The sequence below is a fragment of the Anomaloglossus baeobatrachus genome, chromosome 11 (assembly GCF_048569485.1).
Source record: "Anomaloglossus baeobatrachus isolate aAnoBae1 chromosome 11, aAnoBae1.hap1, whole genome shotgun sequence".
In the NCBI taxonomy this organism is placed as follows: Eukaryota; Metazoa; Chordata; class Amphibia; order Anura; family Aromobatidae; genus Anomaloglossus; species Anomaloglossus baeobatrachus.
In genome coordinates, this window is record NC_134363.1 from 175960169 (window position 1) to 175986913 (window position 26745).

General features: G+C 49.8%; 1 protein-coding gene across 5 annotated transcripts in view; it reads left to right on the plus strand.

The window, feature by feature from the left end:
• Window positions 1-26745, plus strand: part of LOC142257255 (uncharacterized) — a 141342-nt gene that overhangs the window by 81473 nt on the left and 33124 nt on the right. For all 5 annotated transcript variants that reach the window (XM_075329411.1, XM_075329415.1, XM_075329413.1 and 2 more), the window contains 5 exons: window positions 928-1075; window positions 16103-16354; window positions 20879-21028; window positions 22055-22282; window positions 25491-25670. In XM_075329411.1, coding sequence (XP_075185526.1) covers window positions 928-1075; window positions 16103-16354; window positions 20879-21028; window positions 22055-22282; window positions 25491-25670 — 958 coding nt within the window. The remainder of the gene's footprint in view (window positions 1-927; window positions 1076-16102; window positions 16355-20878; window positions 21029-22054; window positions 22283-25490; window positions 25671-26745) is intronic.

Genomic DNA, 26745 nt, shown 5'->3' on the forward strand with positions numbered 1-26745 from the left:
AAGGGGTCGCAGGCTTCCAAGTCAACCTTGGCTCGGTGGATCAAGGAACCGATTTTTTAAGCCTACCGTTCTTCTGGGCTTCCGATTCCTTCAGGGCTGAAAGCCCATTCTACCAGAGCCGTAGGTGCGTCCTGGGCATTGCGGCACCGGGCTACGGCTCAGCAGGTGTGTCAGGCGGCTACCTGGTCTAGTCTGCACACTTTCATGAAACACTATCAAGTGCATACCTATGCTTCGGCAGACGCCAGTCTAGGTAGGCGAGTCCTCCAGGCGGCGATTGCCCACCTGTAAGAGGGGGCCGTTGTTGGCTCTTTTTATTGAGGTATTCTTTTACTCACCCAGGGACTGCTTTTGGACGTCCCAATTGTCTGGGTCTCCCAATGGAGCGACAAAGAAGGGAATTTTGTTTACTTACCGTAAATTCCTTTTCTTCTAGCTCCTATTGGGAGACCCAGCACCCGCCCCTGTTCCCTTCGGGCTGTTTGTTCTTTTGTGTACACATGTTGTTCATGTTGAATTGTTCTTTTGGTTCATGGTTCAGTTCTCCGAACATCCTTCGGATTGAATTTACCCTAGACCAATTCATAAGTTTTCTCCTTCCTGCTCTTGCACCAAAACTGAGGAGCCCGTGATGCACGGGAGGGTGTATAGGCAGAGGGGAGGGGTTACACTTTTTAAAGTGTAATACTTTGTGTGGCCTCCGGAGGCAGAAGCTATACACCCAATTGTCTGGGTCTCCCAATAGGAGCTAGAAGAAAAGGAATTTACGGTAAGTAAACAAAATTCCCTTCTTTCTTTCTCTTCTTTCTTTTTTTCTCTCTTTCTCTTTTTCTATATTTTCTTTTTCATGTGTGTTTTTTTACCTTTCTATCCACTTTGTGTATTGTGTTTCAGCAGTGCTTCATGTAATCTCATCATTATTTTTAGGTTTCTTATGGAGAAGCAAGCTAGTGAGCTCATTCATCTTGAACGTATTTTACTGACAGAGGAAATCAGCAGAATCTGGAACTTTTATGAATCGTGCACAATAAAAGTGAATTTATCGTCTCTGATAACTGATGAGAAAGACGCTCAGGTTGTTATGTCATATAATTGTGCGGGTTAATTGTAGATTTATAGCTTCCATCAGTAGATAAATAATGTTTCTTTGTCGCTCCATTGGGAGACCCAGACAATTGGGTTTATAGCTTCTGCCTCCGGAGGCCACACAAAGTATTACACTAAAAGTGTAAAGCCCCTCCCCTTCTGCCTATACACCCCCCGTGCATCACGGGCTCCTCAGTTTTCATGCTTTGTGCGAAGGAGGCTGACATCCACGCATAGCTCCACATCTTAGTCAGCAGCAGCTGCTGACTAGGTCGGATGGAAGAAAAGAGGGCCCATAACAGGGCCCCCAGCATGCTCCCTTCTCACCCCACTCTGTCGGCGGTGTGGTTAAGGTTGAGGTACCCATTGCGGGTACATAGGCAGGAGCCACATGCTGTTTTCCTTCCCCATCCCTTAATGGGCTCTGGGTGAAGTGGGATCCTAATCGGTCTCCAGGCACTGGGACCGTGCTCCCTCCGCAGCCCCTGGGGAATCTGCTGGACAGGAGCCGGGTATCATCAGGGACAAGGCCCTGCTACTGTGAGGTACTCTGTGTCCCCGTGGGGACTGCGCATGGAGTGCTTGTGCCATATACACTGCAGCTCTGCTGGGTGTGTTAGTGCGCCGGGGACTACCGCGGCGGCCGCGCTTATATGCCGGCCGCGCTTATAACTTTAGTCCCCGGCTTTTGCGGCCTAGTATCGCATATTCCCGCCCCCAGGCCTGCCAGTCAGGGGAAGGGCGGGACGCTGCACAGGACGTCAGCGCTGAGGGCTGGAGCATACTTTGTATCCTCCTCCCCCCTCATTCAGCACAGTGGGGCTCCAGATTCCCGCACTTTCTAGGGCACGCCCACGGCCCTCTCCGCCCCACAGAACGCCGGCAGCCATTCCTGTCAGCACTTCTGACGCTGGAGAGGAGAGACAACAGGCTCTGGGAGGCCCAGGCAGGGAATCTGGTGATCACACAACCGCTTTGAGCGGTCGGTAAGCAGCACCTGTGGTGCTGGCCCCACTGAGTGCCGAAGTGTACATATATATATATGCTTATATGCTATACATTTACACTGTACGGTCGCACTGTTGATTTTTGGCTATATACCCTCCTGGATTGTACTCAGAGGAGACAACAGCATGTCGTCCGCAAAAAGCAAGGGTGCTGTGAGGTAAATCCGGAGATATGACGATAAATCATGATATTCAAGTATGTCAGGAAGCCCTCTCCTGGTGTCACCCCCCCTTTCCTTCACACAACTGGTTTAGCAACAAATCCCATGGCCATGTCCTGTGATATGGAAATTAGGTGGCTTAGGGACAATGGACACAGGATGACTCCCTGCCGTGACCCTGTAGTGGGGGCTGCTAGCTAGTTAGCAAGGCTATGGAAATAGCCAGACAGAACGACTCCAGTAAAAAATGGTTCATATCTCGCAAGCCATATTTCCGATAAATATGGCAACCATAAAAATGGTGTCTCCGCATGTGGACGATGCCGGCACCCCCTTTTTATGGGAGCAGGACATTGGGAAATGCCCCAGGCGTGATATCAGCCAATGGGGAACTGGCAGACAGGTCATGAGTCCCCTCGTTCTGTAGCTAAATTCATAACTGTCACAATGAGAGCATTGGCGTCCGCCTACGACGCTCCCAGGCAAAGTTATGGCCATATTCCATGTTGTGGATTTTGTCCATAACTCCAGCCAGGGGTGGAGCAGTGCTTCCCTGTGAGGTCACTAAGGTAGGAGGGGACCTGGATTGCCCAGGTTGATAACCCTACTTCGGCCATTTTCCAGTGTTCTTCTGCTCGGGGGCCTGGTTGGGAAAGACCTGTGAGGGAGTTCCTGGAAACCTGGTCTACAGCGCCCCCCTGTGGCCAGACGCAACAAGGTAACTGCTGGAACTGTGTATGCCTGTTTGTAACCCATGCTTTGATTGTAACTGTACTCTGACATATGTATATTCTGTAGATTCCCTATTGTATATATTGTAGTTCTAGTGTGCTTTAGGCTGATTAAATTATATAATTAATCTTGGGCTGTTCTGTTATCTCGATCTTGAATCCCACGTCTGTGTGTTCGGCTAATAGTTACCGTGAAGCGGTTGGTGGCAGCGAGTTGTGCCAAGGATTATTGTGGGGAGGCCAGTGAGATTCGGGAAGATATTATATATTCCGCCCGCGGAGGTCGGGGGAATATATACCCTACTCTCACCGGGGACCCTTCAATAATCGGCATAAGTAGTATAGCGGCCTCCTGGCTTATTGTCGGGCAATTCCATAATTGGCCTGACTATAAGAGGGGCGCTAGAGAGCGCGTCACGTGCTCTGTCTGTCGGTCGGGAGGTATAAAGGAGGGGTGACCCCCACTTGTTACCCCCCGATTGTGACGTACTGGTAGCCAGCGCGGGGGATTTCTGAGTGACCCCCCCGGTGGTTTGTGACATATTGGTGGCATAGCGGTGGGATCGAGATAATAGTGTGTGTGAGTGTGAGACCCATACTCCCAGACACTAAAGACTGCCTGCAGCAGCTGTGGCTGCTGGGGTCTTCAGACTAGCTCAACACTAGAGTGTCAGAGTGCAGATACTGTAAGGTGTGTGGAGGCATCAGGTGTCAGTTCTGTGTCAGTGACCAAAAGTCTGCAAGAATGGCTGATGGCACCAGGAGCAGAGCTATGCAACTGGCCAATGCTAAGGCAGGAGCCGAAGAGAGGGAGGACGGTGCTGTGGACAGCAATGAGGAGGTTGCCCACGAGTCCTCCAGGAGCTCGACGCCAGAAAACCGTTCTGCCGAGGACATTGCGCAACCTGGCACTGCTGGACAAGATGAGGAGGAGCTCACCCAAGGTTCCTCAACGAGCCAGATGCCAGCCCTCCGCTCTGAAAGGGACAGTGAATCGCCTAGCTCTGCAGCGTGCCGCAGATCACCACGTGCCATTCCACCGAGCCTGGGAGGCTCGGATAGCCTTCTTCAAATGGCTATGGCCCTTCTCCAGGCTGGAGACCAGAAGGGCTACAAGGAACTCCTGGCAGAGCGCAGGGCAGAGCGGCAGGCAGCGCGTGACGCTGAGGCTGCGGAGCGGCACGCAGAGCGTGAGGCTGCGGAGCGAGAGCGGCAGGCAGCGCGTGAAGAGCGAGAGCGACAGGCAGACCGTGACTACCAGCTGCAGCTAGCTCAGCTCCGGCCCTCATCAGCCACATGTGACCTTCGAGACACCAAACTTCCAAAGGTCCGTGTTGAGGACTTCCCAGTGCTGGAGAAGGATGGAGACTTGGACTCTTTCTTGACTGCTTTTGAACGGACTTGCTTGCAGCACCATCTGGACAAGGACCAGTGGGCCAAATACCTGACCCCCCGTTTAAGGGGTAAGGCCCTGGATGTCCTTGGGGACTTGCCCGCTGAGGCAGATCAGGGCTACGACACCATCAAGCGGGCCCTGATCCAACAGTACAACCTCACTCCAGAGTCCTACCGCAAGAAGTTCCGGAGCCTACAGAAGGGACCAAAGGACTCCTGGGCTGACCACCGGCGGGCACTTGCCCGAGCTGCCGACCACTGGACCCAAGGCCTGCAGCTTTCCACCGGACCGGAGATCCTGGACTTGTTCATCACGGAGCAACTCTTGTGGAACTGCCCTGAGGACCTCCGCCAGTTCATCCGAGACCAGAAGCCAAAGGGGTCCACGGCTACAGCTGCCCTTGCCGATGACTACACCAACAACCGGGCCCCTGAGGCCAGGAGAGCGGCCACCAGCAGCACCTGGAGAGGGGGTAAGATGAATTCTGCGACTGCCCCACCTGCCCCTAGACTGCAGGGGGTGTCCCCCTCAACTCCCCTCTCCAGGCCCGTGGCGGAACCAAGACGGTGCCACCAGTGCAACCTACCTGGACACTTCAAGGCCATGTGCCCTCAGCGTCCCAAGGCCCCGGCTCCGTCCCCGTCCCAAGGGCCGCCCAAGGTGTATTGTGTGGGTGGGGGTGGTGGTAGGTCCCTGGACAGCTTCCAACCTGTCACCGTCGGCCGGTCTGTGACCATAGGACTGCGAGACAGCGCCTCGGAGGTGACTCTGGTGCGGCCTGAGATGGTGTCCCCCCAAGACTTGATCCCTGGAAAAACCCTCGCTGTCTCCGGGATTGGAGGCACTGACCCGGCGCTGCCTGTTGCTGACATTTATGTGGACTGGGGCGCAGGGCGAGGGGTGAGGGAGGTGGGGGTAACTGATCGGATCCCTGCAAACGTGCTACTTGGGACAGATTTGGGGCAGATAACCTCCCAGTTTGGGCCCCCCCCAAGGGCTGAACCTTCAGCCCGTACTGACATGACTCCTAACAATGTTAATGTGTTATCTATGAATGATGTAAGGGAGGAGGGAGTGAACTCTGATATTTCTGCTTGCACAGACACCATAGACACACACACAGCTGCAGCTGTGACAGGGGAGGGGGTCAGAGAAAGGTGTGACAATGCCTCTACAAGTAACCAGCCTGTGAGCTGGGATCTGTTGCCCTCTGCAGGGATAAGCAGAGAGCAGGGTGCTGCAGGGGGAGGACCAGTGTGTGGGGTGGGGGCTACCACAGCAAATGTGGGGTCCCCAGAGATTTCACAGCGGGGTTCTGTTGCTGCAGGAGGGGAACAGGCAGGTGAGATTGGGGCCGGTCCAGGAGCGGAAGTGCTCCCAGGTAAGATCTCGGTGCATGGTTCCCCCACAACCGGGGTGTCAGGAAGCCAGGTCGGTCTGCCTGAACCGGCGACTTGGTCAGGAACGGAGGAGGAGCAGGCACGACCCACGGTCGCAGCGGCTGTGGCCGCTGTCACCCGCAGTGGGAGTGCTGGAAGCCAAGGGGCCTCCCGGAGGTCCGATAGCTCTTCCCCTTCTGACCAAGTGGCAGCCGAGTCAGGCGGAGGCCAGGACACAGGTCCCGGGGTACTGACCGAAGATGTGACAGTCTCGTCGATTCTGGCCACATCTAGTCAGGGGTTTCAGGCAGCGTTAGAAGCTGACGACAGCCTGAAAGCTCTTAAGGAGCAGGCGGCACAGCCTCCCTCGGACTCGGACCCGGAGCGAGTGGTCTGGGACCAAGGACGGCTGTACCGGGCCACGGTCCAGCAGGGTTCACCGGAGGCGTGGCCCAGGGACCGACAGTTAGTGGTACCCTATCCGTTCCGGACGGAGTTGTTGCGGATCGCACATGAGATTCCGATGGCCGGACACCTAGGGATCGCTAAGACCAAGGCCAGGTTAAACCAGCATTTCTACTGGCCAAAAATGGGGGCCGATGTGGCTGCCTACTGCCGTTCGTGTGAAACCTGTCAGAGAGTGGGGAAGGCGGGGCCACGCCCCAAAGCCCCACTGGTATCTCTGCCAATCATCGATGAGCCTTTCAGGAGGGTGGCTGTGGATCTGGTCGGCCCGCTGGCCATCCCCAGCATCTCCGGGAAACGCTTCATACTGACGGTAGTGGACTATGCCACCCGGTACCCAGAAGCAGTGGCCTTGTCGTCCATTCGGGCTGACAAGGTGGCCACCGCATTGCTGGAGATTTTCTCCCGAGTGGGTTTTCCCCAGGAAATGCTCACTGACCGGGGGACCCAATTCATGTCCCAGCTGATGGAGGCCCTCTGTAAGCAAGTCCAGGTGCGACATCTGGTGGCCAGCCCGTACCATCCACAGACTAATGGCCTGTGCGAGCGGTTCAATGGCACCTTAAAGCAGATGCTTAAGATGTTGGTCGACTCCCATGGGCGTGACTGGGAGCGGTATCTCCCACACCTGTTATTTGCTTGCCGGGAGGTTCCACAGGCCTCAACAGGATTCTCACCGTTTGAGCTCCTGTACGGGCGACGTGTGCGGGGCCCCCTGGCTCTGGTGAAAGAGGCTTGGGAAGGGGATTTGGCCACCCCTGGAGTGTCGGTTATCGAGTATGTCATGCGCTTCCGGGACAAAATGCAGGCCTTGACGCAACTGGTACACGACAATATGGCTCAAGCCCAGGCCGATCAGAAGCGTTGGTACGACCAGAACGCTTGTGAGAGGACCTACCAAGTGGGTCAAAAGGTGTGGGTACTGGTCCCCGTACCACAGGACAAGCTTCAGGCAGCCTGGGAAGGCCCATACCTCGTGTACCAGCAGCTCAACCCTGTGACGTACCTGGTCACCCTGGACCCTGCCCGTGGAAGGCGGAAGCCCTTCCATGTGAACATGATGAAGGCACATCATGAGCGGGAGGCAGGTGCGCTCCCCGTGTGCAACCTGCCCGAGGAGGGAGAAGCGGAAACCCTCTTGGATATGCTAGCCCAGGTTAGGGCAGGCGGATCCATTGAGGATGTGGAGGTTGGCCACCAGCTCTTGGAGGACCAACGGTCCCAGCTGTGGGCCACCCTACACCCCTTCCGGGGGTTGTTTACCAACCAGCCCGGAAGGACTGACTTGGCTGTCCATCACGTGGACACTGGGGATCATCCCCCGATCCGGCGTTCAGCATATCGGGTCTCCCTGGAGGTGCAGCAACACATGCGCCAGGAGATTGACGAGATGCTGAAGCTGGGGGTGATCCAGGCATCCAACAGCGCTTGGGCCTCGCCTGTAGTCCTCGTCCCTAAGAAGGACCGAACCACTCGGTTCTGCGTGGACTACAGGGGGCTCAATGCGGTCACGGTCGCCGATGCGTACCCAATGCCACGCATCGATGACCTGCTCGATCAGTTGGCCGGGGCTCAGTACCTGACCATCATGGATCTGAGCCGGGGATATTGGCAGATCCCCCTGACTCGCAAGGCCAGGGAACGCTCTGCCTTTATTACCCCATTTGGACTGTACGAGTCCACGGTGATGCCATTCGGGATGAGGAATGCCCCTGCCACTTTCCAGCGGATGGTCAACACCCTGCTCAAGGGACTTGAAGGGTACGCGGCCGCGTACCTAGATGACATTGCCGTCTTCAGTCCCACCTGGGAGGACCACCTAGAGCATCTAGCACAGGTGCTCAGGCGGATCCACCGGGCAGGTTTGACCATCAAGCCGGGAAAGTGTCAGCTGGCCATGAGCGAGGTCCAGTACCTCGGTCACCGGGTAGGCGGGAGAACACTGAAGCCCGAGCCTGAGAAAGTGGAGGCCATCGCATCCTGGCCCACCCCCAGGACCAAGAAGCAGGTGATGTCCTTCTTGGGGACCGCTGGGTACTATAGGAGGTTTGTTCCATGCTATAGTAGCCTGGCAAAGCCCTTGACGGACCTCACCAAGAAGAAGCTGCCCTCTGCAGTCGATTGGACAATGGACTGCGAGACAGCCTTCCGGGCCCTAAAGGACGCCCTGTCCAGCCCGCCCGTGCTACAGGCAGCCGACTTCACGCGGCCGTTTGTAGTACAGACCGACGCCAGTGACTTCGGCCTCGGTGCGGTGCTCAGCCAGGTGGACTCTGCGAGCCAAGAGCACCCAGTCTTGTACCTGAGCAGGAAGCTGTTACCAAGGGAAGTTGCCTATTCCACGATGGAGAAGGAGTGCCTGGCCATAGTGTGGGCCCTGCAGCGTCTGCAACCCTATCTATACGGGCGCCACTTCATCGTGGAGACGGACCACAATCCCCTCAGCTGGTTGCACACCGTCTCTGGGACGAATGGGCGATTGTTGCGATGGAGCCTTGCGCTCCAGCAATACAACTTCACCATTCGCCACAAAAGGGGCCGTGACCACGGTAACGCAGACGGGCTGTCCCGACAAGGAGAGGTCGCGGACGGGCGCACGGGGGAACACCGGAGTGTGCTGCCCCCTAGCGCCCTCAAAAGGGGGGAGGTGTGAGGTAAATCCGGAGATATGACGATAAATCATGATATTCAAGTATGTCAGGAAGCCCTCTCCTGGTGTCACCCCCCCTTTCCTTCACACAACTGGTTTAGCAACAAATCCCATGGCCATGTCCTGTGATATGGAAATTAGGTGGCTTAGGGACAATGGACACAGGATGACTCCCTGCCGTGACCCTGTAGTGGGGGCTGCTAGCTAGTTAGCAAGGCTATGGAAATAGCCAGACAGAACGACTCCAGTAAAAAATGGTTCATATCTCGCAAGCCATATTTCCGATAAATATGGCAACCATAAAAATGGTGTCTCCGCATGTGGACGATGCCGGCACCCCCTTTTTATGGGAGCAGGACATTGGGAAATGCCCCAGGCGTGATATCAGCCAATGGGGAACTGGCAGACAGGTCATGAGTCCCCTCGTTCTGTAGCTAAATTCATAACTGTCACAATGAGAGCATTGGCGTCCGCCTACGACGCTCCCAGGCAAAGTTATGGCCATATTCCATGTTGTGGATTTTGTCCATAACTCCAGCCAGGGGTGGAGCAGTGCTTCCCTGTGAGGTCACTAAGGTAGGAGGGGACCTGGATTGCCCAGGTTGATAACCCTACTTCGGCCATTTTCCAGTGTTCTTCTGCTCGGGGGCCTGGTTGGGAAAGACCTGTGAGGGAGTTCCTGGAAACCTGGTCTACAGCGCCCCCCTGTGGCCAGACGCAACAAGGTAACTGCTGGAACTGTGTATGCCTGTTTGTAACCCATGCTTTGATTGTAACTGTACTCTGACATATGTATATTCTGTAGATTCCCTATTGTATATATTGTAGTTCTAGTGTGCTTTAGGCTGATTAAATTATATAATTAATCTTGGGCTGTTCTGTTATCTCGATCTTGAATCCCACGTCTGTGTGTTCGGCTAATAGTTACCGTGAAGCGGTTGGTGGCAGCGAGTTGTGCCAAGGATTATTGTGGGGAGGCCAGTGAGATTCGGGAAGATATTATATATTCCGCCCGCGGAGGTCGGGGGAATATATACCCTACTCTCACCGGGGACCCTTCAATAATCGGCATAAGTAGTATAGCGGCCTCCTGGCTTATTGTCGGGCAATTCCATAATTGGCCTGACTATAAGAGGGGCGCTAGAGAGCGCGTCACGTGCTCTGTCTGTCGGTCGGGAGGTATAAAGGAGGGGTGACCCCCACTTGTTACCCCCCGATTGTGACGTACTGGTAGCCAGCGCGGGGGATTTCTGAGCAAAGCACAGGCTTACTTTGCAACCTGTACCTCATGTGCGGCTATACTACCGGCAGGTTCCACCGACCCTCATTGTGTGCAATGCTCGGCCCCTGTGGCACTTACTCAGCCGGAGCCTCTGCTACTGGTGGCCCAAGTGGAACCACCTGCTACCACTGTCCAGGTGACAGGGACGGAGTTTGCAGTATTTGCTGACAAACTGTCTGAGAGTATGGATAAATGGTCTGCTAGGATACTAGAAGCCTTACAGTCCAGACCGGTGACTCAGGCCCCGGGCACTGTTCAATCATGGACCCCAGGCCCCCCTCAATTGGAGCAGCAAAGTGCTCCTGGAGTGACCCATAGGTCCCAGGGTGAGGTCTCTGACACAGACCGCAGTCCCAGGCCGCCTAAGCGGGCTCGCTGGGAAATTCCCTCGACTTCATCACACTGTTCAGGGTCTCAGCAGGAGGACTCTCTGGAAGATGAAGCGGAGGTAGCAGATCAGGATTCTGATCCTGAGGCCGCTCTCAACCTAGATACACCTGATGGTGACGCCATAGTGAATGACCTTATAGCGACCATCAATCAGGTGTTGGATATTTCTCCACCAGCTCCTACAATTGAGGAGTCAGCTTCTCAGCAGGAGAAATTCCGTTTCAGGTTTCCCAAGCGTACATTGAGTATGTTTCTGGATCACTCTGACTTCAGAGAGGCAGTCCAGAAACACCGAGCTTGTCCAGATAAGCGTTTTTCTAAGCGCCTTAAGGATACACGTTATCCCTTTCCCCCTGACGTTGTCAAGGGTTGGGCTCAGTGTCCCAAGGTGGATCCTCCAGTCTCCAGACTGGCGGCTAGATCCATAGTTGCAGTGGAAGATGGGGCTTCACTCAAAGATGCCACTGACAGACAGATGGAGCTCTGGTTGAAATCCATCTATGAAGCTATCGGTGCGTCTTTTGCTCCAGCATTCGCAGCCGTATGGGCACTCCAAGCTATCTCAGCTTGTCATGCGCAGATTAATGCAGTCACACGTATATCTGCTCCGCAAGTGGTGTCCTTAACCTCTCAGGCGTCGGCGTTTGTGTCCTACGCCATTAATGCTGTCCTGGACTCTGCGAGCCGTACGGCGGTAGCATCCGCCAATTCGGTGGTAGTCCGCAGGGCCATGTGGCTACGTGAATGGAAGGCAGACTCTGCTTCCAAAAAGTTCTTAACCGGTTTGCCATTTTCTGGCGACCGCTTGTTTGGTGAGCGATTGGATGAAATCATTAAACAATCCAAGGGAAAGGACTCATCCTTACCCCAGTCCAAACCTAACAGACCTCAACCACGGAAGGTACAATCGAGGTTTCGGTCCTTTCGGCCCGCGGGCAGGTCTCAGTTCTCCTCGTCCAAAAGGCCTCAGAAGGATCAGAGGAACTCCGATTCATGGCAGTCTAAGTCACGTCCTAAAAAGACCGCCGGAGGAACCGCTCCCAAAGCGGCCTCCTCATGACTTTCGGCCTCCTCACACCGCATCCTCGGTCGGTGGCAGGCTTTCCCGCTTTTGCGACGCCTGGCTGCCACAGGTAAAAGACCGATGGGTGAGAGACATTCTATCCCACGGTTACAGGATAGAGTTCAGCTCTCGTCCTCCGACTCGATTTTTCAGAACATCTCCGCCTCCCGAGAGAGCCGATGCTCTTCTTCAGGCGGTGTGCACTCTGAAGGCGGAAGGAGTGGTGATCCCTGTTCCTCTTCAGCAACAGGGTCACGGTTTTTACTCCAACCTGTTTGTGGTGCCGAAAAAGGACGGATCCTTCCGTCCGGTTCTGGACCTAAAACTGCTCAACAAACACGTTAAAACCAGGCGGTTCCGGATGGAATCGCTCCGCTCCGTCATCGCCTCAATGTCCCAAGGAGACTTCCTGGCATCAATCGACATCAAAGATGCTTATCTCCACGTACCGATTGCACCAGAGCATCAGCGCATCCTGCGCTTCGCCATAGGGGACGAACACCTTCAGTTCGTGGCACTGCCTTTCGGCCTGGCGACAGCCCCACGGGTCTTCACCAAGGTCATGGCAGCAGTGGTAGCAGTCCTACACTCTCAGGGACACTCGGTGATCCCTTACTTAGACGATCTGCTTGTCAAGGCACCCTCTCAAGTGGCATGCCAACACAGCCTGAACATTGCTCTGGAGACTCTCCAGAGTTTCGGGTGGATCATCAATTTTCCAAAGTCAAATCTGACACCGGCCCAATCACTCACATATCTTGGCATGGAGTTTCATACTCTCTCAGCGATAGTGAAGCTTCCGCTGGACAAACAGCGTTCACTACAGACAGGGGTGCAATCTCTTCTTCGGGCCCAGTCACACCCCCTGAGGCGCCTCATGCACTTCCTAGGGAAGATGGTAGCAGCAATGGAGGCAGTTCCTTTTGCGCAGTTTCATCTGCGTCCACTTCAATGGGACATTCTCCGCAAATGGGACAGGAAGTCGACGTCCCTCGACAGGAACGTCTCCCTTTCACGGGCAGCCAAGGCTTCCCTTCAGTGGTGGCTTCTCCCCACTTCTCTGTCGAAGGGGAAATCCTTCCTTCCCCCGTCATGGGCTGTGGTCACGACGGACGCGAGCCGGTCAGGGTGGGGAGCGGTCTTTCTCCACCACAGGGCTCAGGGAACCTGGACTCCGACAGAGTCCTCCCTTCAGATCAATGTTCTGGAGATAAGGGCAGTGTATCTTGCCCTAAAGGCGTTCCAGCTGTGGCTGGAAGGCAAGCAGATCCGAATTCAGTCGGACAACTCCACAGCGGTTGCATACATCAACCACCAAGGAGGAACACGCAGTCGGCAAGCCTTCCAGGAAGTCCGGCGGATTCTGATGTGGGTGGAAGCCACGGCCTCCACCATATCCGCAGTTCACATCCCGGGCGTAGAAAACTGGGAAGCAGACTTTCTCAGTCGCCAGGGCATGGACGCAGGGGAATGGTCCCTTCACCCGGACGTGTTTCAGGAGATCTGTTGCCGCTGGGGGATGCCGGACGTCGACCTAATGGCGTCACGGCACAACAACAAGGTCCCGACATTCATGGCACGGTCTCAAGATCACAGAGCTCTGGCGGCAGACGCCTTAGTTCAGGATTGGTCGCAGTTTCAACTCCTTTATGTGTTTCCTCCTCTGGCACTGTTGCCCAGAGTGTTACGCAAGATCAGGTCCGACTGCCGCCGCGCCATCCTCGTCGCTCCAGACTGGCCAAGGAGGTCGTGGTACCCAGATCTGTGGCATCTCACGGTGGGTCAACCGTGGGCACTACCAGACCGACCAGACTTGCTGTCTCAAGGGCCGTTTTTCCATCTGAATTCTGCGGCCCTCAACCTGACTGTGTGGCCATTGAGTCCTGGATCCTAGCGTCTTCAGGGTTATCTCAACAGGTCATTGCCACTATGAGACAGGCTAGGAAACCAACGTCCGCCAAGATCTACCACAGGACGTGGAGGATATTCCTATCTTGGTGCTCTGATCAAGGGTTTTCTCCCTGGCCATTTGCCTTGCCCACTTTTCTTTCCTTCCTTCAATCCGGATTGGAAAAAGGGTTGTCGCTCGGCTCTCTTAAGGGACAAGTCTCAGCGCTCTCTGTGTTTTTTCAGAAGCGCCTGGCCAGACTTCCACAGGTACGCACGTTCCTGCAGGGGGTTTGTCACATAGTCCCTCCTTACAAGCGGCCGTTAGAACCCTGGGATCTGAACAGGGTGCTGATGGCTCTTCAGAAACCACCTTTCGAGCCAATGAAGGGTATTTCTCTCTCACGCCTTTCACAGAAAGTGGTCTTCCTAGTAGCAGTCACATCACTTCGGAGAGTGTCTGAGCTAGCAGCGCTGTCATGCAAAGCCCCTTTCCTGGTGTTTCACCAGGACAAGGTGGTTCTGCGTCCGGTTCCGGAATTTCTCCCTAAGGTGGTATCCCCCTTTCATCTCAATCAGGATATCTCCTTACCCTCTTTCTGTCCTCATCCTGTTCACCAGTGTGAAAAGGATTTGCACTTGTTAGATCTGGTGAGAGCACTCAGACTCTACATTTCCCGTACGGCGCCCCTGCGCCGCTCGGATGCACTCTTTGTCCTTGTCGCTGGCCAGCGTAAAGGGTCACAAGCTTCCAAATCAACCCTGGCTCGGTGGATCAAGGAACCAATTCTCGAAGCTTACCGATCTTCTGGGCTTCCGGTTCCCTCAGGGCTGAAAGCCCATTCTACCAGAGCCGTGGGTGCGTCCTGGGCTTTGCGGCACCAGGCTACGGCTCAGCAGGTGTGTCAGGCTGCTACCTGGTCGAGCCTGCACACTTTCACGAAACACTATCAGGTGCATACCTATGCTTCGGCGGATGCCAGCCTAGGTAGGCGAGTCCTTCAGGCGGCGGTTGCCCACCTGTAGGAAAGGGCCGTTTTACGGCTCTATTACGAGGTATTATTTTACCCACCCAGGGACTGCTTTTGGACGTCCCAATTGTCTGGGTCTCCCAATGGAGCGACAAAGAAGAAGGGAATTTTGTTTACTTACCGTAAATTCCTTTTCTTCTAGCTCCAATTGGGAGACCCAGCACCCGCCCCTGTTCCCTTCGGGCTGTTGTTCTTTGTGTACACATGTTGTTCATGTTGAATGGTTTCAGTTCTCCGAAATTCCTTCGGATTGAATTTACTTTAAACCAATTTCTAACTTTTCCTCCTTCTTGCTTTTGCACCAAAACTGAGGACCCCGTGATGCACGGGGAGTGTATAGGCAGAAGGGGAGGGGCTTTACACTTTTAGTGTAATACTTTGTGTGGCCTCCAGAGGCAGAAGCTATACACCCAATTGTCTGGGTCTCCCAATTGGAGCTAGAAGAAAAGGAATTTACGGTAAGTAAACAAAATTCCCTTCTTTATATACAGCTGACGCATTCAGAATACTGCAATGTTCCAATAGTAGGGACTCTGCGGAAACCACAGGGACGATTGTGCAAAATTCTTAGTGTAAAATTTCAAAAGAGAAAAAAGAATTTTCAAAGTTTGTGCTCCAAAAAAGTAGCGATGCTGGTGCCAAAGATGTCCAAGTGCCCCAATGTCACTAGGATGTTGTAGGATTGATTTGTAGAATTCATTATTTTGCCATAATCATATGTTGATGATGTCATGATGATAATGTTATGGTGTCTTTATGAAGTCATCAGGATGTCTTTATGATGTAATAATATTGTCTTCATGATTTCTTTTTGGTTTGATGATTTTATATTCATGATATAATCATTGTGATGTATTAATGTCATCATCACAATGTAATGATGTCAGTACAATGTCCTACTGATGCCATAATGCTCTATTTATATCATGGTAATGTCATAATGGTTTCAAGGAGCTATGATGATGTCATGTCATAGGGCTATATTTATATAATCATTATGTCATAATGGTTTCAGGAGGCTATGATGATGTCATAATGCTATATTTATATCATGAGGAAGTCATAATGGTTTCAAGAAACTATGATAATGTCATGTCATAATGCTATATTTATATCATGATGATGTCATGTCAGAATGATGTCATAAAAGTTTCAGGAGGCTATGATGCCATAGGGCTATATTTATATCATGGTGATGTCATAATGATATATTTATATCATGGAGATGTCATAATGGTTTCAAGGGGATATGATGATGTCATGTCGTAGAGCTATATTCATATAATGATGTCACAATGATGTCATAATGGTTTCAGGAGGCTATGATGATGTCATGTCATAGGGCTATATTTATATCATGATGATGTCACAATGGTTTCAGGAGGCTATGATGATGTCATAATGCTATATTTATATCATGATGATGTCACAATGATTACATAAATGTTTCAGGAGGCTATGATGTCATATAAAGCTATATTTATATGATGATGATGTCATAATTATTTCACGAGGATATCAAAATTACATCATCCCGATTGTCTTATACCACGCTGTTCTGCATTACATCCAAGCTCCATGGTAAGGACCAGGAACTAAATATAAGCGGTCATTGGGAGAAACTCATAATGGATCTGACGGACGTACACAGGACTGCCCTGAAGGCGCTGCATGAGAAACATCAGGAGGAGGTGAAGAGTGCGGGCCTGGACCCAGACACGGTCATACCTGCACACTACTTCCACAGAGATGTGAAGGACGCCATATTGCAGCTGGCACTGGAGATGCATTCAGTCTACCAGCACGTATCTGCCAGCAGTGCCCAGGTACAGTCATTGGAGTAGACTATGGCTCTTTACAATCTTTGACAACTCCTTGTAGCGTTATTATATTAATCTCCTAATCCCTAATGCTTGATAAAAGATTCACACCGCAGACGTATTGACCCACGTGGTCTTCGTTCTCCAATAGACGGTGACTTTTTGACTTTCTGATTCTTGCTTAGTTACTATTGCATGTGTATTACTTTGTAAACTTTGAACTATTTGAACTAGGTATAAATGAAAATTCTAACTCTGGCACTTTTCACTTTTTGGCTCTCTGGCCGGACCTACTTAACAGGATCTGAAGTGGTGACCCTCTGCGGGCTACTCTAAGGGGTACTTTGCACGTTGCGACATCGCTATTGCGATATCGTCGGGGTCAAAACCGAAAGTGACGCACATCCGGCGCCAGTAATGACGTTGCAACGTGTAAAGCCTAGATGCGCCGATAAACGATCTCAAAAGCGTCAAAAAACGGTGATCTGTGTAGCGTCGGTCATTTTCATAATGTTGCACCAATAGGAGATACGATGTTGTTCCTCGTTCCTGCGGTAGCACACATCGCTGTGTGTGAAGCCGCAGGAGAAAGGAACATCTCCTACCTGCCTCCACCGGCTATGCGGAAGGAAGGAGGTGGGCGGGATGTTTACGTCCCGCTCATCTCCGCCCCTCCGCTTCTATTGGACGGGTGCTTAGTGACGTCGCTGTGACGCCGCACGACCCCCCCCTTAGGAAGGAGGCGGTTCGCCGGCCAGAGCAACGTCGCAGGGCAGGTAAGTGCGTGTGAAGCTGCCGTAGTGATAATGTTCGCTACGGCAGCTATCACAAGATATTGCATGTGCGACGGGGGCGGGGACTATCGCGCTCGGCATCGCTAGCCGATGCTAGCGATGTCGCAACGTGCAAAGTACCCCTAACAGTTTTCTTAAAAACCAGGCCTTTAAAAGACCATTTTTTGCATTTTCATCAGCCATAGTTTTTTTTTTCTCATAGACCACGCTATAAAGCCTTGTTTTATGTGGACATTTTTTGATTGTTTTTCAGTTTTGTTAGCGTGTACATGTATTTTTTTTATCGTAAATATAAAACACTATTTTTACTTTATATATATATGGTGTGTATATATATATAAAAATGTGTGTGTGTATATATATGTATATGTGTACATATACAGTATATATACAGGTATATATACTGATCGATTTTTTTACGCTAACATATGGTAAGTCTTATAGATAGATACCTAATAAGCATTTTTGACATTTATGTAGAGATAAGTAGATAAGTAAATCAAATTTGTTACACACTTCCCAAAAATTTAATTTTGCAAATATTTCAGTAAAATTGTGGCAAACCTGCCACTATGTTGCTGGATACTTGGGATTTGGAAGGGGATTAACCTTTAATTAGCTGCTTGCAGTCTGGTTTTGTCATATTTCCGTATGGAAGGTAGTTCACCTGAAGGTTAAAAAAAAGTTATACTTTTCTTTTATTTCCCCTCTGCTCTACCCACTAATATTCTGATGGGCTCTTTTGTCTTCTCGCTTCTGTCTCCAGAGCTATTCTGATGGGCTTGTCTCTCTTCTGCCTCCAGAGCTATTCTGATGGTCTCCTCTGTCTTTTCTCCTTTGTCTTCTCTCATCTGCCTCCAAAGCTATTCTCATGGTCTCCTCTGTCTTCTCTCTTCTGCCTCCAAAGCTATTCTCATGGTCTCCTCTGTCTTCTCTCTTCTGCCTCCAAAGCTATTCTCATGGTCTCCTGTCTTCTCTTTTCTGTCTCCAGAGCTATTCTGATGGTCTCCTCTGTCTTCTCTTTTCTGTCTCCAGAGCTATTCTGATGGGTTCCTCTGTCTTCTCTTTTCTGTCTCCAGAGCTATTCTGATGGGTTCCTCTGCCTTTTCTCTTCTGCCTCCAGAGCTATTCTGATGGGTTCCTCTGTCTTCTCTCTTCTGCATCCAGAGCTATTCTCATGATATCCTCTGTCTTATCTCTTCTGCCTCCTAAGCTATTCTCATGGACTCCTCTGCCTTCTCTCTTCTGCTTCCAGAGCTATTCTGATGGGTTCCTCTGCCTTTTCTCTTCTGCCTCCAGAGCTATTCTGATGGGTTCCTCTGTCTTCTCTCTTCTGCCTCCAAATCTATTCTCATGGTCTCCTCTGTCTACTCTTTTCTGTCTCCAGAGCTATTCTGATGGGTTCCTCTGCCTTCTCTCTTCTGCCTCCAGTTATTCTGATGGGTTCCTCTGTCTTCTCTCTTCTACCTCCAGAGCTATTCTGATGGGTTCCTCTGCCTTCTCTCTTCTACATCCAGAGCTATTCTGATGGGTTCCTCTGCCTTCTCTCTTCTACCTCCAGAGCTATTCTGATGGGTTCCTCTGCTTTCTCTCTTCTGCCTCCAGAGCTATTCTGATGGGTTCCTCTGCCTTCTCTCTTCTGCCTCCAGAGCTATTCTGATGGGTTCCTCTGCCTTTTCTCTTCTGCCTCCAGTTATTCTGATGGGTTCCTCTGTCTTCTCTTTCTGCCTCCAGAGCTATTCTGATGGGTTCCTCTGCCTTCTCTCTTCTACCTCCAGAGCTATTCTGATGGGTTCCTCTGCCTTCTCTCTTCTACATCCAGAGCTATTCTGATGGGTTCCTCTGCCTTCTCTCTTCTACCTCCAGAGCTATTCTGATGGGTTCCTCTGCCTTCTCTCTTCTGCCTCCAGAGCTATTCTGATGGGTTCCTCTGCCTTCTCTCTTCTGCCTCCAGAGCTATTCTGATGGGTTCCTCTGCCTTTTCTCTTCTGCCTCCAGTTATTCTGATGGGTTCCTCTGTCTTCTCTCTTCTGCCTCCTAAGCTATTCTCATGATCTCCTCTGTCTTATCTCTTCTGCCTCCTAAGCTATTCTCATGGACTCCTCTGCCTTCTCTCTTCTGCCTCCAGAGCTATTCTGATGGGTTCCTCTGCCTTTTCTCTTCTACATCCAGAGCTATTCTCATGATCTCCTCTGTCTTATCTCTTCTGCCTCCTAAGCTATTCTCATGGACTCCTCTGCCTTCTCTCTTCTGCCTCCAGAGCTATTCTGATGGGTTCCTCTGCCTTTTCTCTTCTGCCTCCAGAGCTATTCTGATGGGTTCCTCTGTCTTCTCTCTTCTGCCTCCAAATCTATTCTCATGGTCTCCTCTGTCTACTCTTTTCTGTCTCCAGAGCTATTCTGATGGGTTCCTCTGCCTTCTCTCTTCTGCCTCTTGTTATTCTGATGGGTTCCTCTGTCTTCTCTCTTCTACCTCCAGAGCTATTCTGATGGGTTCCTCTGCCTTCTCTCTTCTACATCCAGAGCTATTCTGATGGGTTCCTCTGCCTTCTCTCTTCTACCTCCAGAGCTATTCTGATGGGTTCCTCTGCCTTCTCTCTTCTGCCTCCAGAGCTATTCTGATGGGTTCCTCTGCCTTCTCTCTTCTGCCTCCAGAGCTATTCTGATGGGTTCCTCTGCCTTTTCTCTTCTGCCTCCAGTTATTCTGATGGGTTCCTCTGTCTTCTCTCTTCTGCCTCCAGAGCTATTCTGATGGGTTCCTCTGCCTTCTCTCTTCTACCTCCAGAGCTATTCTGATGGGTTCCTCTGCCTTCTCTCTTCTGCCTCCAGAGCTATTCTGATGGGTTCCTCTGTCTTCTCTCTTCTGCCTCCAGAGCTATTCTGATGGGTTCTTCTGTCTTCTCTCTTCTACCTCCAGAGCTATTCTGATGGGTTCCTCTGCCTTCTCTCTTCTACATCCAGAGCTATTCTGATGGGTTCCCCTGCCTTCTCTCTTCTACCTCCAGAGCTATTCTGATGGGTTCCTCTGCCTTCTCTCTTCTACCTCCAGAGCTATTCTGATGGGTTCCTCTGTCTTCTCTCTTCTGCCTCCAGAGCTATTCTGATGGGTTCCTCTGTCTTCTCTCTTCTGCCTCCAGAGCTATTCTGATGGTTTTTTCTGTCTTCTCTCTTCTACCTCCAGAGCTATTCTGATGGGTTCCTCTGCCTTCTCTCTTCTACCTCCAGAGCTATTCTGATGGGTTCTTCTGTCTTCTCTCTTCTACCTCCAGCGCTATTCTGATGGGCTCCTCTGTCTTTTCTCTTCGGTCTCCAGGCCTCCAGAGCTATTCTGATGGGTTCCTCTGTCTCCTCTCTTCTGTCTCCAGGCCTCCAGAGCTATTCTGATGGCTTCCTCTATCTTCTTTCTTCGGTCTTCAGGCCTCCAGAGCTATTCTGATGGGTTCCTCTGTCTCCTCTCTTCTGTCTCCAGGCCTCCAGAGCTATTCTGATGGCGTCCTCTGTCTTCTTTCTTCGGTCTTCAGGTCTCCAGAGCTATTCTGATGGGCTCCTCTATCTTCTCTCTTCGGTCTCCAGAGCTATTCTGATGGGCTCCTCTGTCTTCTCTCTTCGGTCTCCAGAGCTATTCTGATGGGCTCCTCTGTCTTCTCTTCTGCCTCTAGGCCTCCAAAGCTATTCTGATGGGCATGCCTATATTTATGATGTCAGAAAAAATGTTTGTTTGTTTTTTAATTTTGCAGGGGATGTCATCAACAGAAGCTAAGTTATTACTAAATGATAAAGACTCCCAGCATCTACTTTTCCATACCTTAGCTGCCAAATTTGTAAGACAGGAGCTCTTGTTACAGATCCATATGTACAATATCCTCGATGCCTACAGTAAGATACAGGTAAGTTTTCTTGGGAAACTTTAAGATTGTCTAAGATATATAGTCCAGGAGAAAAATGCTACTCAACTGATAATTTCTCACCTATCAGACACTTTTACTATCCCATTATAGTCCCAAGGTTCTTCCCTGCAGCCAGTCATGATCAGCACAAAGCCAGTGATTGGCTGCAGCGTTCATGCAAGTAAATGGCACATGTTCAGTTGCAAGTTGAGATGAGTAATTCTAGAAGAACCCACATTTTTTCAGAGATTGACTAAGTGCAAACCATCCTGGGGGCCAACAAAGGTCGGATGCCGGGGCAGGGGTGGATTACATGAGTAATTTATATAGTTATTTGCTTCTTTAAAGCATATGCTGTCCTTATAAATGAGAAAACAAATGGCATGGAAACCACAGTAATTTTTGAATTCGAACTGAAGAACGATTGTTCTGCTTCGAGTGATTTTATATACCAACATGGAAGCTTGAGGAAGGGTCCAATGTAACCGAAACGTTACCTATAAAATACATGATATTTGCTTTCACTTTGAGCAGAATTAGTGCACTCATTTTCTTTAAATGAAGCCCCTACAAAGTGTGAGCCACCACGGAAACTCAACTTGGTGCTGACTTACACTCTTGGAAGCAGGCGCCAGTTTTCCCAAAAGCTACAGTCATTAGTAACATGCATGACCCGTAGGGGTTCATTCAGACGTCCTATTTCTTCACGTACGAGAAAAACTGAACAATTTTTTGGACCAGACTTTGATCAAAGTGCAGTCCAAGTGTCTTCAATTTTTCTTAGGACTTCTTAAATTTTATTAGGTAACACCTATGCCTATACAGCCGCACTGGAGTGTGACCCTCGAGCCACATCCGGCCCTTCGGCTGTTCCAGCAGTGTCTTCAAACTGGCATGAATACGACTTTTCAAGGTGTTTTCCGCCAATTTTATGGGTAAAACACTTTGATGAATCGTCCCTAATGTAGGATGTCCCCCCCCAGCCTACAAGACATCTAACAAGTTATTTCCTTAAATTATAAACAGACTGATAACTGCGATCCGGAAGTAAAGAAGACGCTTTGTAGGATGAACCTTAAACCCAGTTGTGGAAAAGCCGCTGCTGAAGAAGCTGCAAAAATGATTGAGAAGCGGCACATAGAGAAGATCATCATTTTCTTAAAGAAATCTTTTAAGGATCAGCAGAACCAGACGTCACTAAATGAGATGCAGACTGCTCTGAAGGAAGAACACGGCGCCGCAACAGAACAACTGGTAACCTCAGTATCCAGCTATTGCCGAGTGTTCATTTATATCCATTTCATACTGTATGCATTACTTTTTTTATAGACTTGGGGTGATTTGCTAAAGCGGGCTTTACACGCTACGACATCGCTAATGCGAACTCGTTGGGGTCACAGAATTGGTGACGCACATCCGGCCGCATTAGTGATACCGTTGCGTTTGACACCTATGAGTGATTTTGCATCGTTGCAAAAACGTGCAAAATCGCTCATCGGTGACATGGGGGTCCATTCTCAAAAATCGTTACTGCAGCAGTAACGAGGTTGTTCCTCGTTCCTGCGGCAGCACACATCGCTCCGTGTGACACCGCAGGAACGAGGAACCGCTCCTTACCTGCCTCCCGGCCGCTATGTGGAAGGAAGGAGGTGGGCAGGATGTTACGTCCCGGTCATCTCCGCCCCTCCGCTTCTATTGGGCGACGGTTCAGTGACGCAGCTGTGACGTCGCTGTAACACTGAATGAACCGCACCTTTAGAAAGGAGGCGGTTCGCCGGTCACAGCGACGTCGCCGGGCAGGTAAGTACGTGTGACGGGTCCGGGCGATGTTGTGCGGCACGGGCAGCAATTTGCCCGTGTCGCACACAACAGATGGGGGCGGGTACCCACACTAGCGATATCGGTACCGATATCGCAGCGTGTAAAGCGGCCTTTAGACTTATATTTCATATATTGTTTTATATATTGTTTTGTTGGTCTACTAGGCATTGCTCCCACCCAGCCAGAATCCTACTCCACACTGATGAGGGGCAATACCCCGAAACGGCTGTCTGTGGATGGATACCTGGCCTAGGTATTTCCCTTGTCATATCTTCAAACTTGTCAAAAAGTTGGATATTGACTAAAAGGGCCACTTAATATGGTGGTTATGGTGGTCTCCTAAGAAGAGTCACCCCTTGGCCGGGCCCTTCCCGGAGGGATATCTGGCTGGTTTCTGTGTTATGACAAGAGGGGGAAGAGACCACCTTGAGAGTGAGGGTGAGGAGCATAGGGAGGGGGCCACCGGAAGTAAAGACAAACCATTTAATCCCAAACAAAATATCGTTGATATCTCACCCAAGAGGCTTCAGTGTACTTTGATGGTAAGGAGTTTTCTATAGTTCTGAGACCGAGAGAAGGCCTGGAAAACTAAAGACTGGTGAGTTAAATTATGTCTGCTAAAGGATCCAGAAATGAACTAGGACTCAAGATGTATTGAAATGCGTTTTTTATTTGTGAACACGTTTCGAAGCCCAAAGCTTCTTCATCAGGACAACCCATGATTGATTATAGTGGTTTGCCCTGATGAAGCTTTGGGCTTCGAAATGTATTGACAAATAAAACTCGCAGTTCAATACATCTTGAGTCCTACTTCATTACTAGATCCTTTAACAGCACCGACTTTAACCCACTAGTCTCCAGTTTTCTATTATCATGTACATCGTGGTTCTCTAGCAGCCTTTCTGTGGTCTATAATTCTGTGACCAAGAAAGGGCCTGAGTCTTAGAGGAGATTTGGAGAACTGGAGACAGGTGGGTTAAATTAGGTGTTGTCAAAGGATCCAGCAATGAAGAAGGATTAAAGATGTATTGAACTACGTTTTTTGTCAACACGGTCCGAAGCCCAAAGCCTATTCATCACGACCAACCATGATTGATTATTGTGGTAGCTTTTTGGCTTCGAAACGCATTGACAAATGAAAATCACAGTTCAATACATTTTGACACCAACTTCATTGCTAGATCCTTTGATAGCCCAGAATTTAAATGACCAGTCTCCAGTTTTCTATTACTGTGTAGACCGTGCTTCTGCCTCGGCCTTTCTGTGGTCTATAATTCTGAGGCCAAGAGAGGGCCTGAGTCTTAGAGAAGATTTGGAAAACTGGAGACTGGTGGGTTAAATTATGTGTTGCCAAAGGATCCAGAAATGAAGAAAGATCCAAGATGTATTGAACTGCATTTTTTGTCAACGCGTTTCGAAACCCAAAGCTTCTTTATCAGGATAACCCATGATTGATTATTGTGGTTTAACCTGATGAAGAAGCTTTGGGCTGCGAAACACATTGACAAATGAAAATCACAGTTCAATACATTTTGACTTTAACTTCTAACCAGAATTTAGCTGACCAGTCTCCAGTTTTCTATTACCGTTTGAACCATGGTTCTGTCTCGGCCTTTCTGTGGTCTATAATTCTGAGTCCAAGAGAGGGCAATGAAGAAAGATCCAGCAATGAAGAAAGATCCAAGATGTATTGAACTGTGGTTTTTGTCAATGCGTTTCGAAGCCCAAAGCTTCTTCATCAGGACAACCCATGATTGATTATTGTGGTTTAACCTGATGAAGAAGCTTTGGGCTTCGAAAAACATTGACAAATGAAAATAACAGTTCAATACATATTGACTTCAACTTCCAACCAGAATTTAGCTAACCAGTCTCCAGTTTTCTATTACTGTGTGAACCATGGTTCTGTCTCGGCCTTTCTGTGGTCCATAATTCTGAGGCCATGAGAGGGCAATGAAGAAAGATCCAGCAATGAAGAAAGGTCCAAGATGTATTGAACTGTGGGTTTTGTCAACGCGTTTCGAAGCCCAAAGCTTCTTCATCAGGACAACCCATTATTGATTACAGTAGGTTGTCCTGATGAAGCTTTGGGCTTCGAAACTTGTTGATAAATAAAAACCGCAGTTCAATACATCTTGGCTCCTACTTCATCGTTAGATCCTTTGGCAGCACAGACTTTAACCCACTAGTCTCCAGTTTTCTACAATACACAGCGGTTCTGCAGCGGCCTTTCTAATAGCACTATCGAAGGGATTGTGACCCCACAACCAAACCAGGTGATCATTGATTCTTTGTTTTCCTGGTTGTCATCCCAATAAGACCATATTGTCCTTCTTGTCTCTCCAGTTTGACAGAGACTAGAAAATATTTTAACTATTGCTTTGACGTTAAGGCCAGTGTCTTGTCTGAGTACTATTCTTTTTTAGTGTCATTAATATAGACCCCATGGACATTTACCCCCGAGGCACTTGGTTTTTGACCTTGAGAAAGGCGCCGGCCCAGTTCTGAAACACATTGGTGTGAATAATCCTTGCTCAGGACCTCTCATCCTTTCCGTCAGCGTAGACCGCGCTTTAGTTTTTTGAATATTAGTAGTAATGTCGTTGACATGAAACATAAAAAATATTATTTTTCTTGTTAGCTGCAAGAAGAGAATACCTTATCTCTGCAAGAAATGTCGGAGTGTCCAGAAACCAAGAGCCATATGGACCATGCGGTCTGCTACGTCCTGTCTCAGAGACACTTCCGCCAGACCGTAGTCCTTCTACAAGAAGTATTCAAGACCCAGCAAAGGGATGAGTATGATAATAGTGTTGTCGCGGTGAGTACTCATACAAGTACAGTCCTTTATATGGACCATTGCGAAAAAAATCCATTAAGGAGACCACAACTTTGTAGCTGGATATGAAACAATTTACTTATCCAAAGTCCTCACCACCGAGCTAGAGACGGACACCATCTCCTCTCTGACCATGTGAGCCGATCCGCTGCAGAAGCATGCCGGTCAGACCTCGTTACCGGCTTCTGTGGCATCACTGCAGAATATATCTTTGGGTTTGTTTCCTAAATAGTTTGCATTAAAAATCCATTATTTTATTGCTGCAGAGCATATGTAAGTCCTTTTTCTGCCTCCAGTGTTTTGCAAAAATGTTACAAATCTATGAGCGCTGCTGCTCCTGTTTCTGACAACTCTCTGCTCCCCCCTCACTTCTTAATAGCAGCAGAGAGAGGGTTGTACACTGATCTCTAGTGGAAAGGGGAGGATGTATCTAGAGTCTCAAGGAGGGCAGGGAAAATGGGGTACAGATAAGGAGGAAACATGTAAAGAGGAAATCAGTGCAGGATAGAAGCTGTTCAGATATCTATGAGCTTATGAATACAGCAGCATCCTAGATATACACAAAACTCACATCCAACCTTTATTACTGGGAGAGATACACAGATCTCACATTCAGCCTATATTACTGGAAGAGACACACAGACCTCACATCCAGCCTATATTACTGGGAGAGACACACAGAGCTCACATCCAGTCTATATTACTGGGAGAGACCCACAGAGCTCACATCCAGCCTATATTACTGGGAGAGATACACAGATCTCACATTCAGCCTATATTACTGGAGAGACACACAGAGCTCACATCCAGCCTATATTACTGGGAGAGACACTCCCTTAAGAAATACATTTGAGATTTGGATCAGGCTTTAAACTATATATCATGGGGTCTGAAAATGAAGGAAATTAAAATTGCAGACTAAAATTTAGTAACCACTTATACAGTTATCATAGTTTTAAAGGTGTTCCAAAAAGGCAAACTTTTTTACAACTTTCTGCTAGACCTCAATGAAAACAAAAAGCCACCTGTAGTGCTACTATAATGCTCTGTGGAAATG